This window comes from Rhodnius prolixus, unplaced genomic scaffold (genome assembly GCF_049639745.1).
Source record: "Rhodnius prolixus isolate KJV_2025 unplaced genomic scaffold, Rpr scaffold_6, whole genome shotgun sequence".
NCBI lineage: Eukaryota > Metazoa > Arthropoda > Insecta > Hemiptera > Reduviidae > Rhodnius > Rhodnius prolixus.
This window is the reverse complement of record NW_027411634.1, coordinates 31,185,791-31,202,813: the sequence shown is the minus strand read 5'-3', so window position 1 is coordinate 31,202,813 and position 17,023 is coordinate 31,185,791. Positions and strand designations below refer to the sequence as shown.

Genomic DNA, 17,023 nt, shown 5'->3' with positions numbered 1-17,023 from the left:
GCTTCCAGCCTCAGCATTTTTTTTTTTTTAAATATACTTAAAAAAAAAAAAATCAATACAGACAAGTTAAAGAGAAAACACTGCCCGAGAGCAGGCAATGTTAACTGCACCCATTGCTCCATGCGTTTATTGGCTAGTCGTAATAAGAGTGATGACGCGCTTTAATTTAAAAATACTAATATTGGTACATTTGGTTTGACAAACATTACCTAAGTATAGATAATCAAGCAGAATTGCTTGACTCAACAATTTTATGCCGATTTAAACGAGTACATCTCTTCATTAATAAATTATTGAAAAGCACAGGTTAAGTTAAAACTGAATTACTCATTTACTTTTATTTATAAAGAGGATAACTAATTTAAATAAATTATTTAGGTATACTCTTAATCGTTAATATACTACCGGCCGCATGTACAAGCCTAATTTTGGCTTAATTTTAGACAGTCGTGCCAGAGTAAGTTTAGCTAGAGGCCGTCAGAGGCGCTACTGTACGACAAAACTTCACCTTAAAAACCAATTTTTATCATCTACAGAATCTGTTATATTATAAATTAAAATTTACAAAAGTCTTAGAACTACATGTACAGAACGTTAATTTAAATAAAAAGTACAAAAAACTAAATAACTGCCATTTTAGTGGAACGCCTGCTCTCACCCTTCTCCCAAAACATCTTTAAATTAGTTTTTCTGGGAAAGTGTTTAAAACAAAAGCAATATAGATCTACATAATAATAATAAAAGTTGTGAATAACTAATACACCAATGTGGTGTTACTTAATCCAAAACTCAAACTAGATCGTTGAAAGATTTACTGCCGTTGGATACATACTTCCAGTCAGTCAAACTTATTGGACCAATTTCTACTCAAGAGGAACTTAAAATGTAATTTCAAATAAAAAAAAAAAAAAAAAAAAACTGAAAGATTTCTGTACTTCCTCTTATAAGGGAAGAGAGAAAATAAATACAAAATCGAAATTGATTATTCATTTAAATAAAAATATAACAATTAAAAAAATTGTGTTTGATTTCCTTTGATTTATTACCAAATTTTCAAAAACCGAATTATAAGCGGGTACATCTTAACTTAAATACAGCTATTGTTTGAATCAAATTTGTTTGGAAAAGTGAACAAAATGAAAAATATACAATAGTTTTTAACTTTTATTTGAATTTCTAAGATAAGTCGTCATTTAAATGTAGTTCTTATAAAATACATTCCCGCTACCCCATCTTGAATAAATGCACTTCGGATTGAAATCGAAGAATCAAATGAAAACATTTCCTTCACTACCCTTGCACAGGTTTAAAATACACTTTGATTGGTTGGATTTACAATTCCTAACACCCTTTAATATCAATATAAATTTCAGCGTTGTCCTTAAATTGTAAAATTAATTTCAGATTCGAATTATTTAAAAATAAAATAATAATTAAAAAGATACACCAACACTTTTAAAAAGAATAAAAAGTATTATTAACCCTTTTTTGTTTAATAATTTTAAGAGAGATAATTTGTATTTAAATTATCAAAAAAGCAATAAGTTACTCACCCATTTTGACTTTCTTTTTTTTTATTCACATGATGTAATTTATTCACTTCTAGATCACAATAAAGAAAAAATCTCAAAACACAAATTAATTAACATTAATTATCTTCTCAAATTAGAAACAACGAAACAAATTTAAACTTCATAACACGGTATTCTTTAAGAATTCACTTTTACATTGTAATGGCCGCCACTTTCCTACGGAGTACTTGACTAGGAACTACAGACCTAAATTATTATTATTATTATTTTTGTTCATCAATTTCACCTCTAAGATAAGTAAAAAATTATTATATATAATTAATATGTAACAAGATTAAATTTCATTTAATGAGTAATAAAAAAATCTTATATGTATATACATATATATATTAAATGTTAAAGTGGTGTGACGTAGGCATCAAAATAATGGCTGTCTAAGTACAGTACAAAATAAATTGAACTTTAAAAATTAATTGCCAACATATCGCTTTTTAAAAGTTAATTTGAAAAAATGAATTACTACCTTTTTCTGAAGTTAAATATTTCAACTGAAAACAATGTTCTGAATCTGAGATAATTAATACTAAACGCTTGTATTTTTTATTAATAGTCATGATAGTCACAATGATGATGTTGATGATAAATGATGCACCAAAGGTACATGTTTAAGGAATTCTATTTGAACGCTCACGCGACTTTCTCTCATCAATAATTACAAATTTGATATTTTTTAATTAATTATTACTATAAATTTTCTGGCCATGCGAGGTGTAAGAACTTGACCACCTTAAATCCAAGAAGGCATGTCTTGCCAAAAATTAGCAAACTTCTGTTGCCTTTATTATTATTTAAAACTTAATTATTTACAAATGACTGTTCCTCGTGTTTTTCCATATTTTAAGAACTATTTGACTGTATGGTGAAAAAGTAATGCAAAAAAAACAAACTGTTAGAAGTAAATGGTGATAAAACAATGCCTAATGAAAATACCATGTAAAAAGTTAGAACGTCTTTCATTTTAGACGATGAGGTGCCATTGCAAGGAACGAAGAGGGTTTAAGGCCACAGATACGTTATCATCCATCGATATCGTGAAATTAACGTCCAAACAGTTATATTTACTATCTTATTAATAATTAAGCATTTTGCAACAAAACGAATATGCAGTAACAGTAGATAAGTAAATTACTAGACTACTGAGTACATTCAGAAGTTCTTTTAAGGGAAGAATGTCGGCAACTATTCCTGTGGTTTCGAGCAGTGAACATGAGAAAGGAACTGTCTGAATGGCAATTCGTAAATGTTCAGAATATAGAATGAACATTTAAGTACTTCCAAAAACAAGATATCACATTGTAGACGAAAGCCTTATAAATTAAAGAAGATTTAAAACGTTGTTTATGTAGCTGGAATCATATTCAATTTAATCCCTCAAAATCAGTTCTACATTCAAAGGCAACAGGTCTGCCTCCTGCAGCATTGCCATTGTTCTTTCATCACTTGCAGCTGATAATGGTTCCTCAGAGTCTCATATATTAGGAGAATGGGACTTCATGTTTAATGAACCCTCATTAGCTAAATAAGTTTATTCCCTGCCTTATTCAAAAGTAACTGCAACCTAAAACGTCGCGTAGTAGCTTCAGATTATGTTTTAATAGGGGTTTAGTAGTGCCTTGATATTTGCAGTGAATCTAGTATGAGAATAGCTTTAATAGCATGGGCTTCTTCAACCAAGATTAATTTTTGCGTGGTAATGAATACATCAAAAGCTGTTGATGGGTTAATTCAAAATTTCTGCGCATTTCGAATTTTGCAATACTCCACTCTAAAAGACTGCCCTGCTTCCAACATTGTCACTTAGATTCGCCTGGTTCTATCATTACTCCTAATGGCTACATTTAGGATTATTATAACAAAGAATAAAATAATTAATCCAATTGAAAAACATTTATTTATGAAATAACTTCCCTTGGCCTAATTTCATTTCTTGTCAAAATATAACATTGTTTCAAAAAGAGCAATAAAATGTAAGAACTTAGAGAGGCCCCAAATTCCTTGGCAAACCAGTCTTAGACCATCATTAACTTACTTTAAAACACAACAACATTAAACAAGGATAATTTTAAAAGTAAAAGTTTTAACTGACCTGAGATAATGCCATCCATCTGCTGAAGAGCAGCTTCAAGTAGTCTACTGGCATCTGTCTGAGGACTGTCAATCAAGGGAATGTCGTCGTCTTGCACTGACTTCACGTTCACCACCTACGGAATAAACATTTCTAATTATCAACAAATACTTGCTTATAAGGTCAACATTTTACTCAAATTGAGGTGTTTTAAATACAATGTTTAGAATAAACTATGCATGCATTAAACATCAGAACAATTAAAAAACAAGGGTTGTGTAAAATAATTTGTTTTTCAAGTTTTATTATTTGTATTCATCTCATGGTATTATTATTTACCAAAATGTAGCCTTTACGACCAAAAAAAGTTAGTTAATACTAAAATTATGAGTGTGGTAGGTAACAAGCTTGCATGAAAGACCGGTTCTGGTAAATATAGAATCTCTGATCGAAGCTGAATAAGTACAGCTAAAAAGTGCCCGTAAACCAACATGGGTAGTTCCTTAAAAAAGGCCTCTTTCATCCATAACGCAAAAAGAAATGGTTAAGATGGCTTTTCACGAGTTGTAATCGAAAACTTGTGACCGAAATTCAGTTCTAAAATGATGATCAGTCCGTCATCAGTTTCATACACTTAAGTGTACCACTAATACTCATTTAAGTGCAGAAAAATAAACCTACTACTAAGTATTTTACAATTCTCTAATTAGCTCTTTTTTTCCACTAGCTTCTCAATGTGTAAATATATCAAGAAACGTTGAAAACAAAAACTGCAGAGGAAGCACAGAATCCGAAATCTATATCTGATAACAGATTTATGCTGTTTCTAGCCCTCTTATATTTTTTTAAGTTTACTATTACCATATACATAAAAGTAATATAGGTTATACTTTTTTAAAATTATTTATGTTAATTAAATGTAATTAAACATAAAACAACCAAAATTTAATTAGAGATTCTTAATTTTTAATTAACGAAAAAGAAACTGAACTTTAATAAACAAAACTATCAGTGACATAATCATAACCTTACCATGTTTTAATAAAAAATTTGCTGTAAATGTAAACTAAACACAACACAAACAATAAAACACAAACTTTAAAAACCTAACAAGAGTATAAGAAGAGACAAAATGAAATAAACAAAACAAAAATAAAATAATGGGACAAATAAAAATAAATTGACAACTTCCTAATTTCTAATTTACATTCCCTTAGTGAAAATCAAACTCAACAGGTGGCTTAAGATCAGTTGATTGGGGAGATAATATACAAATTTAAAACTTAGTTAAATCTGAAAAATAGCAATTAATTTTAGTTTCCAAAATAGTAGATATATGTATTTTTTTATCTACAAAAATGAATTTCTTACGTCTAATTCAAAGGACGTGTGTAGAGCATTTTTTTACCATACAAAGTGCACCTTTTTGCGATCTAGCGGCTTTTAGAGCTAACTAATATACTTCTGCTCTCCAATCACAGAGAGCACTAGTGTTTACAATATCCTGCTAAGGGAAGTAGCATTAGTAGATGCTTTGTTTATGTTCCAGAAGTGTATTTAGGTTGTTTTAACTATGCTTATGCATTTTTATTTATTGACGTTTTCTTTAAGGGAAAAATGTAACAGTATTATCAAAAGAAATCTAGTCTGAAAGTGATAAAATAGAAATGTCCTTTTAATTTCAGTGTCTATTTATTCGTAGATTATAAAAACAGAACCGGTGTTTTAGAAGTAATTTTTTTCTTTTTTTTTTAAATGAGATTAGTTTTTTCATTTAATTTTAATTTTTTTTACTGAGCTTTCTAAGTTGTTCATTTATCTTTATTCCTTCTTCGTTTTTAGTGGATGTGCCTCCTGCTAATGTAGCTTTTGGAGTTGGCTCAGGAAAGAAGCACAAGCGCCATAAAAAAGAAAAATATGAAGGTGCCCTAAACTTCATTTTATTTTTTTATTGTTATTTTATAAGGATTGTTTCTTTTATTGTGGATAATTTTAATGAAAAGTTAAAACGGGATTTGAATAAACCCTTAAGAGAAAATGTAATCTCTTAACATAATTCATTAACAATACTAATAATACTATAGAAAATTCGAGATTTGAGTTTTTCATAACTTATTTTAACCCACCACTTTTTCAAATAAGGGATAGCCGCGAACGACTTGCGAGTAATATTGCTGGATTTATTAAGTTTTAAAAAAGTGTTCAGATAAAAAAAAATAGATTGGCATTGTCAATTTCGTAAAAGAATGATAACAGTGTACTTACTATATTTCACTTTTCCCACTTCGCATTCAAGTTTCGCATATTCAGTTTCTGGTTAGCGCCTGAAATGTTGCGCTATTCTTTTTGATTTTCCAAATAATCAGTGCAATTGGGTAGGTTTAATGAAACAAATGAAGTTAAATGTCAGAAAGTCATGGAACATAACCTCTAACTTTTTTAGCCTAATAACTCGGTTTTTTAAAATTGTCTGCCACAAAAGTCAAATCATCTCAGTGCTTATCATCATTGTCGTTCTTAGCTAATTAGTAGTTTAAATCCTCATTTGCCTTTCAGCCTGCAACAGACTGATGAATGCCTCTAAGCTAAGAAACAAAACCTAGCGGCATGCTTCTTATCTTTCAGACTCAACAGTTCAAATATTACATTACAATATCCAATCAAATGTTGTTTATTTTTTGTTTCAGTGTGCTTATTTTAATGGCTTTTAATTTGGTTAGTCAAAATTTCGAGTTTCTGCATTTTATTGTATGAACTATTGTCCAATAGTGGCAAACTAAAATAACTGAACTCAGTAATTTTTTGTGCTAAAAATTAATTCATTAATACGTTTTCGTACCAAGGACCTTTAAAATAAATAAAGAGTATTAAAACTAGAAATAATAGTCCAAAAATCCTTGAAAAAACTTAATTACCCATGTATTAAATTTTTTGATTTGCACTGCATGTTGAGATGAGATTTAAATTAGTTGGGTAAAATGAAATATAAAAACTTCCGACTTTCCCTGTTTTGTTAATTAAAATTTTTTAAAAATCGTAATGTTTCCGCGTTTATATTGTTTGTTAAACCGACGTTTCACCTTAATTGCTACTTTTTTGTTTTAAATGTTAATCTATATTCTTAACTTAATTCAGTTTAATTTTTGTAATTTTAAGTTATTAACATCCAAAACAAGGATTTTAATGCAAATTAATCTTTAAGATTGTATAGAACATCTTTTTTATTTCTTCTCTTCAGTTGTTTATATTATGCATAGGATGTAATTATTATTTTATGTTGCTAACTTCATTTTTAGTTTTGGCCCGACAATTCCAAATAATAAAAATTGTCAATTTGGGTTACAACAGCTTAGAAATTTATAATGTAACCTTTCTTCTTTCTCTTTATAAAAGTTAAAGCTGTCTCAGCTTGGAAACTGGCGACGTCCCTGCCTTTGACATCTCAAGTCCTTTCTTTACATTTTCTTATTTGTATTGCGTTATCATTTTAAATTGTAAATTCATAGGAAATTGTGAAAGAGAATAAAACAATCACTTAACAGACATTTGCAGAGATATTTTCTGCGATATTGTTCATTATTGTTCTATCTGACGGTTATTTTGGGGCATTCGCTCAACTTCAGGACTATGTTCCATCTTTTGGTAAATTAAATTCAGAATTTCCTTTCTTTCTAGATCGAAATGTCGGTTTACCAAATATTGAACGTATTTGTTGAGAAAAAACAAAAACAGAATTATGTAACCTTTCTACCTTTTTATTAGTAAGCCAGTCTAATTTCTAATTTGCGATTACTCCATTACGTAATAAATTGAATTTATCTTCCTAACGTTTTTAAATACATACCAAATTTGTTTCAAATTAGGTGAACATATTGTACTCATTTCAAACGAAATATTTTTCGTTTTTTTAGGAAATTGTCTAGTTCTACTTCTCAGTAATGCAATGCAAACCATTTTTATTTCTCTCGTTTTATTTATTTATTTATTTTTTTATTAACATGATTCATACGGAACTCTTAAATTTTGTTGTAGTATCAAAAATATCTCCTTGTATCTTTAAATAAAATTAATTTGCATCCATCTTTTTCCATCTAAACTTAATAAATTAAAACTTTATTCAAAACCTCTCGATATCGGATTTATATATAGCTTATTTTTAGTTGAATTCTTCCTTTTTTTTTGTCGTTCATTTAACAATTAATTCCATTTCAGAATTCAGAACAAATACAAATGCTAATGGCGGGTTAGTTGGTGGTACTGACCGAGGTTCTGGTTTGAAACTTATACTCAAAGTAGGAAGTTCATCGACTCCAGAACATCATCCTGACTCTCCTGCTCCTTCGAGTAATAGTACTTCACAATCAGGAGCGGGACCTCCTCCTTCTGCAGCTATCACAACTTCAACCACAGCTTCCAGCGGGTCTTTGCCAGTTGGAAGCCTTGTTCCCATACCTGTAGTTAGTTTAGATGATGAGTCTTGTCATTCGGCTTCCTCATCATTTCATAAAAAAGCTAAAAAAAAGAAGAAGAAGAAGGACAAAGACCATGACAAGAAAAGGAGGCATCACCATAAGGTAATTTTGAGACGAATATTGATGAAATTTCATACAAACACATTCCACAAACAATTAATATGACTTGCTTTTTTGCTGGAGAAGAAGAAAAAGTATGAAGATCAATCGAGTCAAGATGGAGTAAGTATAGGTGAAGAATCAATGGTTGACTCTCCACAAGTAGCTGCTAAGGAACCACTTCCGGCAACCGATGATCAGTTCATGGAATCTGTAGGTAAGTAAGCCAAATCACATAGATATAACTAAAAGAAGTGAAACAATAACTTGATTTTACCATCCAAATCTTTGTTTGCATGTTGTTCACCTCTTTCACCTCCTACAAATAATAGTTTTTCCTTTCTTTTCTGTAGTTATTCATTATAAGATTACACATTTATTTATTTTGAATGATCTGTGATTAGGTAGCCCACGTGAACCTCGACTTTGTGTGCAGTTGTCGCGACAGAAGGCTAGTCGTACGCCTTTGCAAAAGACATTAGATTATTTGCAAGTCCAACTTGAAAAGAAAGATCCTCAACAGTTTTTTGCATGGCCAGTAACTGATCAAATTGCTCCAGGATATTCTTTAACTATTTCTCGACCAATGGATTTCTCTACTATGAAGCAGAAAATAGATGATAACGCTTATCCAAACCTTACGTCTTATATTGTAGGTTTCTAAGCTCGTAAGTTATTTTGAAATTAATCCAGTCAATGTGTACTGATAGAGACTTTTGGTTTTTAACAGAACGACTTAAAATTAATGTGCAACAATGCAATGGTTTACAACCAACCCGATACCATTTATTATAAAGCAGCCAAGCGGTTACTCCACGGTGGTTTGAAGTTATTAACGCCTGAAAGGTTAAAGCAAGCATTACCTGCTGTACCAGCATTAGCCAGTGTACCATATGAACAGTTAGGATTTTCTGTTGGAAGTGCCCCGGTTATTGAAAACAACAGTGTTGAGGAAAAAGGAGGTCCAACAGTTAAAGAAGAACAAGAGGGTGAAGAAGGAAACAAGAAAAGGCCAGCTAATTTCATGCCTGAGTTAGTAAAGTTTTATTATGTGGTTATTTTGCAATTAAAGGAGTAAACTGAAGAGGTATTATCTGTTATAGGAGCAAGTTTGAAGCAATTCCAGATGATATGACACCAGAGCAGATTCTAGAACAAGCTCAGAAAGCAGCTCTGGCCAGTGCGGAGAAATTATCTCTTAAAAAAATCAAAACAAATGTTAGTTACTTTACATCCTTTTAGATACCAATTTTTTGAAAAACATATTAGATCCACTTTGTGTGTTCAATCTATACTGTACAGTACACTTAGTAAACATCTTTAACGAAAAATGTGGGAACCGTTCCATTGGTATATCGTTTAGGAATGATCAAGGGATCTGATAAGAAGCAAGAAGCTCCTGGTGAGAGCACAAACAGTTCCCGAAAAACCATCATTACCGTTTTAGAACAAAATTTACTGAAAGTAATCCTATATTCGACTGATGTTTGTAAAAAGGATATTGGATTTTAATCAATAATTTGGATTGGAGTAATAATTTCTCTTCTTGGTTTTATTCAATAGGTTTAAACTGGAATCTCAAAACTAAATGTGACATCTATATAATACTCACATTTCTTCGTAAATATGCAGATTTACAATAATTGACTAGTGCCATCCAGTCTTTTCCATTCAACAAACCAACCATCTCTATAGTAGACAGATAAGATTTTTTATAGCATTTATGCCTTAGATCACCATACGCTGGACATTCAATCAAAAAGTGATGCAAATATTCCACAACCTCCATATTACACATTGGACACACATCTAATTCATGTTTAAATGGACAGTTGCTTAATTTTAATGTACCACTTCTTACTTTAATGATCCATCTCAGATGGTCTAAGGACATATTACTGGTCAGGTAATGACCATCCTCCAAATTGAATTCAAGCACTCTATAATGACTATAACATTCATTGTCAGTTACATCTCAACGAATTTGTTTTGGAACCGTGCCTCTAAACGTGTTCGAATATTCCGGAATATACCATCCCACTCAGAAACATTACTAAGTGACAGAACAGTTTCCATATTTAGACTTTTCATTACTTTTTTAATATCGTTAAACTACGATAAGTCCTGCTTAATCACTTGTACCGCCAGTTTCCTAGGGAGACTATCTTCCGAAAGGTTCATGATTTTAATAATATAGTTGTGGTGCAGTTTTAATGTAAACAAAAACAGGGGCAGTATTCCTGTCTCTAAGTGCAAGAAGGCTGTTGGTGTGTAATTGGGCAACCTGAAGAGTTTTTTCAAGAAGAACCTCGTATAGTTTTTCGACTTCGACATATTCCGTTCCCCTCCAAATCTGTGCCCCCCAGCACAGGACAGATCGACTAACACTATTGAATATCCGACTTTTAGAAGCAAATGATACACTTTTATTTTCAATCAATTCGTGCCAGACAGAATTTAACCCTAACTTTGCTTTATTAACTTTTCCAATTAGGTGTTTTCTGCAGTTATTATGTTCCCTTCAAATTGTCATTGGAGTTGGAATTGAAAGTAGGCTTATTGACTTTCAATAAGATACATTAAAAAACTAAAAAAGTTCAGGGATTGTTTTCGAAAAAAAATATACATTCTGTTTAATTAATCAACATATTCATCATTAAGTGCAGTAATTAAAACTGTCAGGTTGGACAGTTGTATAAAGGTTGATCGTCAAAAACTGCACGAAAAAGCGTAATGTTGAAAATCACCCAACTTTGACAATTTTTTTTCTCTTTTTTTTTTCTATAAAAGATAATTTTTTTTTCTTTATAATATAGTTCAAATCCTCCTTTATAACTGTAATTTGTTTGCTATAATACAGATCTGATAAATTTCGAGAAAAATATTTTCCCCCAACGATTGGAAAACTGCCAAATTTCATTTATATAATTTATTGAACTCTTCTAGTTTTTTTACCGACGTTTTTAACTCGCTGATGGCTATCTAGAATCAAATCAAATGCTAACCTGTTGTGAAAGGTTGGGCGATTGCATTGAATGAAGAATAATTTCCCGTTCTAGATCCTTCATCGTGTAGATTCTTAATTTGCAACAACAAAATTTAATAACATAAATATCAATTTCTATGTTGGTTTTTGTCCAGTAATTCAATCTTTGATGTTCAGTTATTTAATGTATTCCCAAGATACATGTTTTATATTAACTGTATCCTCAAGACGAAGCGATTGGTAAACTAACAAATTATATTTTAGATGGGTTTCTTGAGGCAACAGCAGGACGGCAGTACGTCTTTAGCAATATTTGTAGCCGGAGATGGAATAGATCCAGAAAAACCAAGATTAAAGCCAGTAACGATTGGACAGCTGATTGGAAGGCTAACTCACGGTACTGGACAGTTGCATGGGTTTAGAGAAGATCGAAGAAATATTGCTAAAACAGGTAAGAATGGGACATAGTGGAATTTGGTACCACTATTATTAAGATAAATGAATTACTAATTTTTTTTTTTCATTTTATTTTATTAAGTTAAACCATTAAATTATGGGGCATTTGGATCATATGCTCCTTCTTATGATTCAACTTTTGCAAATCTTTCAAAAGAGGAATCAGATTTACTTTATGAAACCTACGGAGATGAAAACGCTACTTTGTACGCTGAAAGGTAAGCAATGGAATTAGTGTATATATTTTTGTTAATAGATTATTAATTAATATTGTTTTAATCGTTACTAATTATTTCAGTGTATTGAACTTTGCTAAGGATTGTGATTACACACTGACAATGGTAGATAACCTGCTTGATCTACTAACAGCTGGCGAACATCGTAAATCAAAGGCGATAATAGACGAGCAGAGGCGTTTCCGTGAAGAAGAAGAAAAGGTAATTTTTCTATAGAATAATAATATATACTTTCAAGTATAGTTAATTCAATTTGATTATACATGATTAGCTATTAGCATAATTATTAATCTACAAATAATTAAATTCACCAATCATAAACCACCTGCGATAATAACAAATTTACACAATGCCTGCCGGTTTTTACTGTTTATGTAAAGAAAGAAATTCCTGATAATTAAGGCGTTAATTTTGGAAGCATTGATATTTAAAGGCGTTGTAGACGGGACATTCACCAACGAAGTGAATGATAAGTGTTCTCCACTTGTTTAAAGTTACAAAGGGAATATAGCCAGCTATGTTTTCTCTTCTTTTTACCGCATAGTACAAGTTTAAAATTTAGATTAGCCCTGTATAACAATAGCATAAATTTTATACCATTCTTACTACAGAGCATAATCTATGACTTTTCTTTAAAATTTAAGTTTACATCTTTGTATATTAAATGAAAACTAGATGTCTCCCCTCTATTAATAATTTCTTTATTAAATTCTACTTATAAATAAATAATATTTCTTAATGTACAGCTTATATTATCAGTTTCTTTTAATCAGTTTTTATTACTTAATTCTTGTTTAATACTTAATTCGTTATTATAATCTAGATAATAGTGACAAACTCTTGTAAAAAAATTTAACTTTTGTACGGTAAAGATTAATAATAATAATACTTAATTCTAAAAACTTTGAATACCAATAATTTTTTTTTTTAATTATTTCTTCGACACATGTAAAGCAAACAATCCCCAAGCTTATGAAATAATTTATTCAAATATTTCTAGGGCAGTTCCAATTTATTTAAATTTAAATTTGAGTTTCTGTGTACATACGTAAACAGAAGTACTCTTAGGGAGCAAACAAATTCTTAAAAGTTGTATTGGGGCACATAAACAGTCAGGACAGTAGAGGCACCAACCTTACATACATCGTATAACAGTGTAAACAAATATTATTACTATCAGTAGCATAAGCCCTGAAGATGACCTAGTTCCTTGATCTAAAACTTAGCAAAAATAAAAAATAATTACTGAAATTATTATTGGAAACATTATTTCTTCATTTTTTAAATTTCTGTTTATTTAAACTGTACTCAAAGATCCATTAAAAAACTCGTGGACTCTGATCGTGGATAAAAATCCATAACCGGCCAGAAACGATGAATAAAATCAACGATATTATCCAGCACTGCGTACACAATCATATTTTTTTAATAGTAAAACCTTTTTTGCCTAGGTTCGTGAACTTATGGAAGGTCGCGTACCGAACAGTGACGAGGTGAATATTCAGAATTTAACCGATCACTCCCAGAAAAAGACGGACTCTCAATTGGGAAAAATGGAATTAGCTCAACTGAAGTCATTATCTGATCTAGGCATTGACATATCTTTTCTTAATGAATTTGGTTAGTAATCTGATAAATATTTTTACATATTCACAAAATAATTTAACTGTATTTTAATTTTAAATAATTATTTTACATTTCAGAGGGAACATTAAATGACGATCAAACCCAAACTAGGCAACAGAGTTGTGTGCAAGAAAAATTGGAACAAACTTCAGTTCTTCTAGAGAAACTGCAGCAAGTGCAAAGTGATAGATTATCTGCACCTCCGCCACCTCATCTAAGTCACATTCTTCAGCCGTCAGACACTGAACTCAACCTTGGTACGACTATTTAATAATAGTCGTAGAAAGTAATTAAACTTTAAATAAGCTTTGTACATAATACTTTGAGCTTAATGGTTTTTTTTTTTTTTTCAGCTGAGAAAATCACGGAAAGTTTAACAGAACTTGCAAAGCAAGTGCCGCCTGGTGCAATAATTGCAGTGCCTGCGATACGCAAGGCAATGGGCGTGGTGAGCGAACCTCCAGTATCTGTTTCTACCGCTACGAACACAACATCTCCTTTGACTAATCCTGTCACGGTAAGAAGTGGAAATAATTTCATTTGAATTAATATTTTAGTTGTGAGTTTTGCACTTAAAACTATATATCTGGTGTTCACATCCACATTTTTTTCAATTATGAAATTATTTATTTCAAGGTGTATAAATTATTTTTCAGTACAGTCGCACTTTTAGTGAAATTATATTAATCTAACTTAAAATATTTGAAAAACGTAGTACCCTTACAAATATTTTATAAGTTCAATACACTAAAACGATATTAAAAGTTGACCCTTTTTTAAGAAACTTTAATTATGCGATGTTCTTTGTAAATAGTGTTAAATAAACAAACAGAAATTTACAAGAGATAAAGAAATTGTTCTTTTTTAAGAACCCCGCTTAAATACATTTTTCAAATATAATAAAAAGTTTTGTATAAACTTAGTTCGAAGTTACTGTTGTATCTTTGTTTAAAAGTATGAATATATATAGGTTTCGTGACCGTAAATTGTTAAACTTAGGATGGAAGATTTGCGAGGAATCGGTCAAATAAAACAACTCGTCTTTTTGCCAACGTTTCCACAAATATATTGTCCTCTTCAGGGCCTGGATATTACAAATACAAAACAATTTACAGAGTCAGTAAAATAGAGAATCAATCAGTAATACAAAAATAAACAGTGAAATACAATAAATTGTTGATAATTATTGAAACTTACGTGGCTATGCGGGTTGGTTGAGTTACAGAAATTAAGAGCCAGAACGGGAGAAGCAGGTATATATATACAGATGTAACAGATATAGATATATACAGGTATATATATGCAGATATAGATTCCCCTGTAAGTCCCGCTACATCTGTATATATATATATATACCTGCTTCTCCGGTTCTGGCTCTTAGTTTCTATAACTCAAACAATCCGCATAGCCACGTAAGTTTCAATAATTATAAAGAATTTATTGTATTTCACTGTTTATTTTTGTATTACTGATTCTCTATGTTACTGACTCTGTAAATTTGTAATATCCAGGCCCTGAAGAGGACAACAATATATTTGTCGAAACGTTGGCAAAAAGGCGAGTTGTTTTATTTGACCGATTCCTCGCAAATCTTCCATCCTATGTTTAAAAGTATAGAAGGGCGTACAATTTCCAAAAAACTAAAACTCTAATAATACTTGGATTTTAGAAGGGAAAACAATTTCTTTATCTCTTGTAAATTTCTTACATTATTTACAAAGAACACCGCATAATTAAATAAAGTTTCTCAAACGAACAAAAAACAAACAAACAAAATTCAAATAAACTAAATAGATCCTAATGCAAGTGTGTACATTCAAAGTTAAACAAAACAATCATAGGTAACACTATCGAAAACAAAATTTATAAACTTTCCAGACTTTATGTAATTAAAGTGAACATTTTTTTATTGCGTGTTTAGTTCTCATTATGGGATTGATGAAATGAATTTTATATTGTAGAAATGTTTTTCATAAAACATCTTTATTTATAGGTTACATATGAGACATTAAGGTTTATCGTTAAGTGATCTTTATTTGAGGGGGTTTTCAAGGTTATCATTTTTTGAAGGGCAATCTGTGTTGTGTAGAAGACTAAAAATTATTGTAATATACATTCGTAACTCCGGTTTTGGACTTTTATCCATAATTAAATTTAGTGTAGCAATGCACTAAATAGGATCTTCGTTAAAATAATTAAGTTCGCTGTAAAGTTTCAGATTTTAACATTACCTGATATACTAAAGGAATATCCTCTTCTTTAGGGAGGTGTGGTTGCACTGGATGGTGATAGCTCCGGAGGAGATGGGACATGTCCTGTGGTTGGCCAGCTGGATCTGGAGTCTGAGTTAAGAGAACTACTAGAAAGTGACACAGCTTTGTCCAACTTCCCACTACATGATGATAAAACTATTGAAGAAATGCTAAGTGAGCCGTAAAACACTAAATTGCGCCCTTTTGTGTATAAAAGTACGCAGTATGTAATTTTGTTCCACACTAAAATAAGTTCACGACTTGGTGTGGTGTAGATATATTATTTCTACTTTGTTAAACTCAATCAATACCATTTTTATGGGGGGTCCTTTTAAAAAGTAAAATTACTTTAATGATGTTATTGATGTAATAAACTTTTTTTTAAAGAGAACTTTTAAAAGAAAAGTAATTAATTGAATTTTAGACGAAGACATTTAGCACTAAGTTATGTAGAATATAAAATTTGAAATGAATCTTTTACCTTAGAAAATTTAATAATAGTAATTTGAGAATATCTATAGTTGCTCCTCTGTGAGGTTTGAATACATTGAACTGAATTTATAATTCAGAAACTATTCTTTGAAAAATATATTTGCTTCTTTCAATAAAATCTCAGTTAATTAAATGTATTATAAACAAGGAAAACTTCTTTCACATATTACTGTGTTGCAATTTCAATATATAAAAATATCTTCTAGTAGATTTGTTTGGTAAAAATATGTAAATTGTACTCACTGCCTTTTTTCCCGTACCATTTCAGGCAATTGGTTTCTTTTTTAGTGATACTGTATTTTATTTTAAAGTTTTGGTCACACACTACATCCACGACACACCCAGTATCACCGGAAACCAGCGGTTATAAATTTTGTATTTATCCAGTGTTTCTTCTCTAAGTAAATTATGTTTGAAAAAAAAATTAAAATAATAAAAACACTGTTTTAAATAAAAGCCGTAGATGTAATAAATCAAGGAATTTACTCGGTTATTCACGAATCCGTAACATAAATACTATTCCATTTTGCAGTGAAGTAGCAATTTTTACTATAAACTCAAAAGCACATATTTATTATCTGTCATTTTAAGCTTTACTAATTAAATTTACCATTACTATTACATAATTGAAAACTAATATTTTCATATTAGTAAATTGGTTATTTTACTAAGAAGACTAAAAAGCCCTAATTACTCTCAATTTTATTCAACTTTTTTTACAAACAAAACATTAGTATTAGAGCGTCA

The 17,023-nt window shown here is 30.5% G+C and overlaps 2 protein-coding genes across 6 annotated transcripts in view; one reads left to right on the top strand and one right to left on the bottom strand.

The window, feature by feature from the left end:
• The window catches only part of Liprin-beta (liprin-beta 1), a 183,757-nt gene extending 177,723 nt beyond the window's left edge, over positions 1–6,034 (bottom strand). The window contains exons 1-2 of one of the 4 annotated variants that reach the window (XM_074140289.1): positions 5,923–6,034; positions 3,679–3,793 (exon numbers count right to left, since the gene is read on the bottom strand). In XM_074140289.1, coding sequence (XP_073996390.1) covers positions 3,679–3,697 — 19 coding nt within the window. In that variant the 5' untranslated portion in view covers positions 3,698–3,793; positions 5,923–6,034. Of the gene's footprint in view, positions 1–1,553; positions 1,695–3,678; positions 3,794–4,689; positions 4,874–5,922 lie in introns of those variants that run through there. The other 3 variants (XM_074140287.1, XM_074140288.1, XM_074140291.1) reach the window with 3 other exon arrangements.
• Positions 5,189–17,023, top strand: Brd7-9 (Bromodomain containing 7/9). Of its 2 annotated transcripts, none has more exons than XM_074140293.1 (14): positions 5,189–5,388; positions 5,500–5,580; positions 7,870–8,231; positions 8,316–8,445; positions 8,633–8,880; positions 8,959–9,260; positions 9,332–9,446; positions 11,479–11,665; positions 11,753–11,888; positions 11,969–12,107; positions 13,358–13,526; positions 13,610–13,789; positions 13,886–14,049; positions 15,796–17,023. In XM_074140293.1, coding segments are annotated over exons 1-14 (2,388 nt in total). In that variant the 5' UTR covers positions 5,189–5,387; the 3' UTR covers positions 15,970–17,023. The 2 variants fall into 2 exon arrangements, with proteins under 2 accessions (XP_073996394.1, XP_073996393.1); XM_074140292.1 differs by having other exon boundaries at positions 5,248–5,388; positions 8,313–8,445.

Excerpts from the sequence above, each read along its gene's own strand:
- Brd7-9 (XM_074140292.1), top strand. Across the intron at positions 12,108-13,357 it reads TCCGTGAAGAAGAAGAAAAG|GTTCGTGAACTTATGGAAGG; the intron begins GTAATTTTTCTA and ends TTTTTTGCCTAG. Across the intron at positions 13,790-13,885 it reads AGACACTGAACTCAACCTTG|CTGAGAAAATCACGGAAAGT; the intron begins GTACGACTATTT and ends TTTTTTTTTCAG.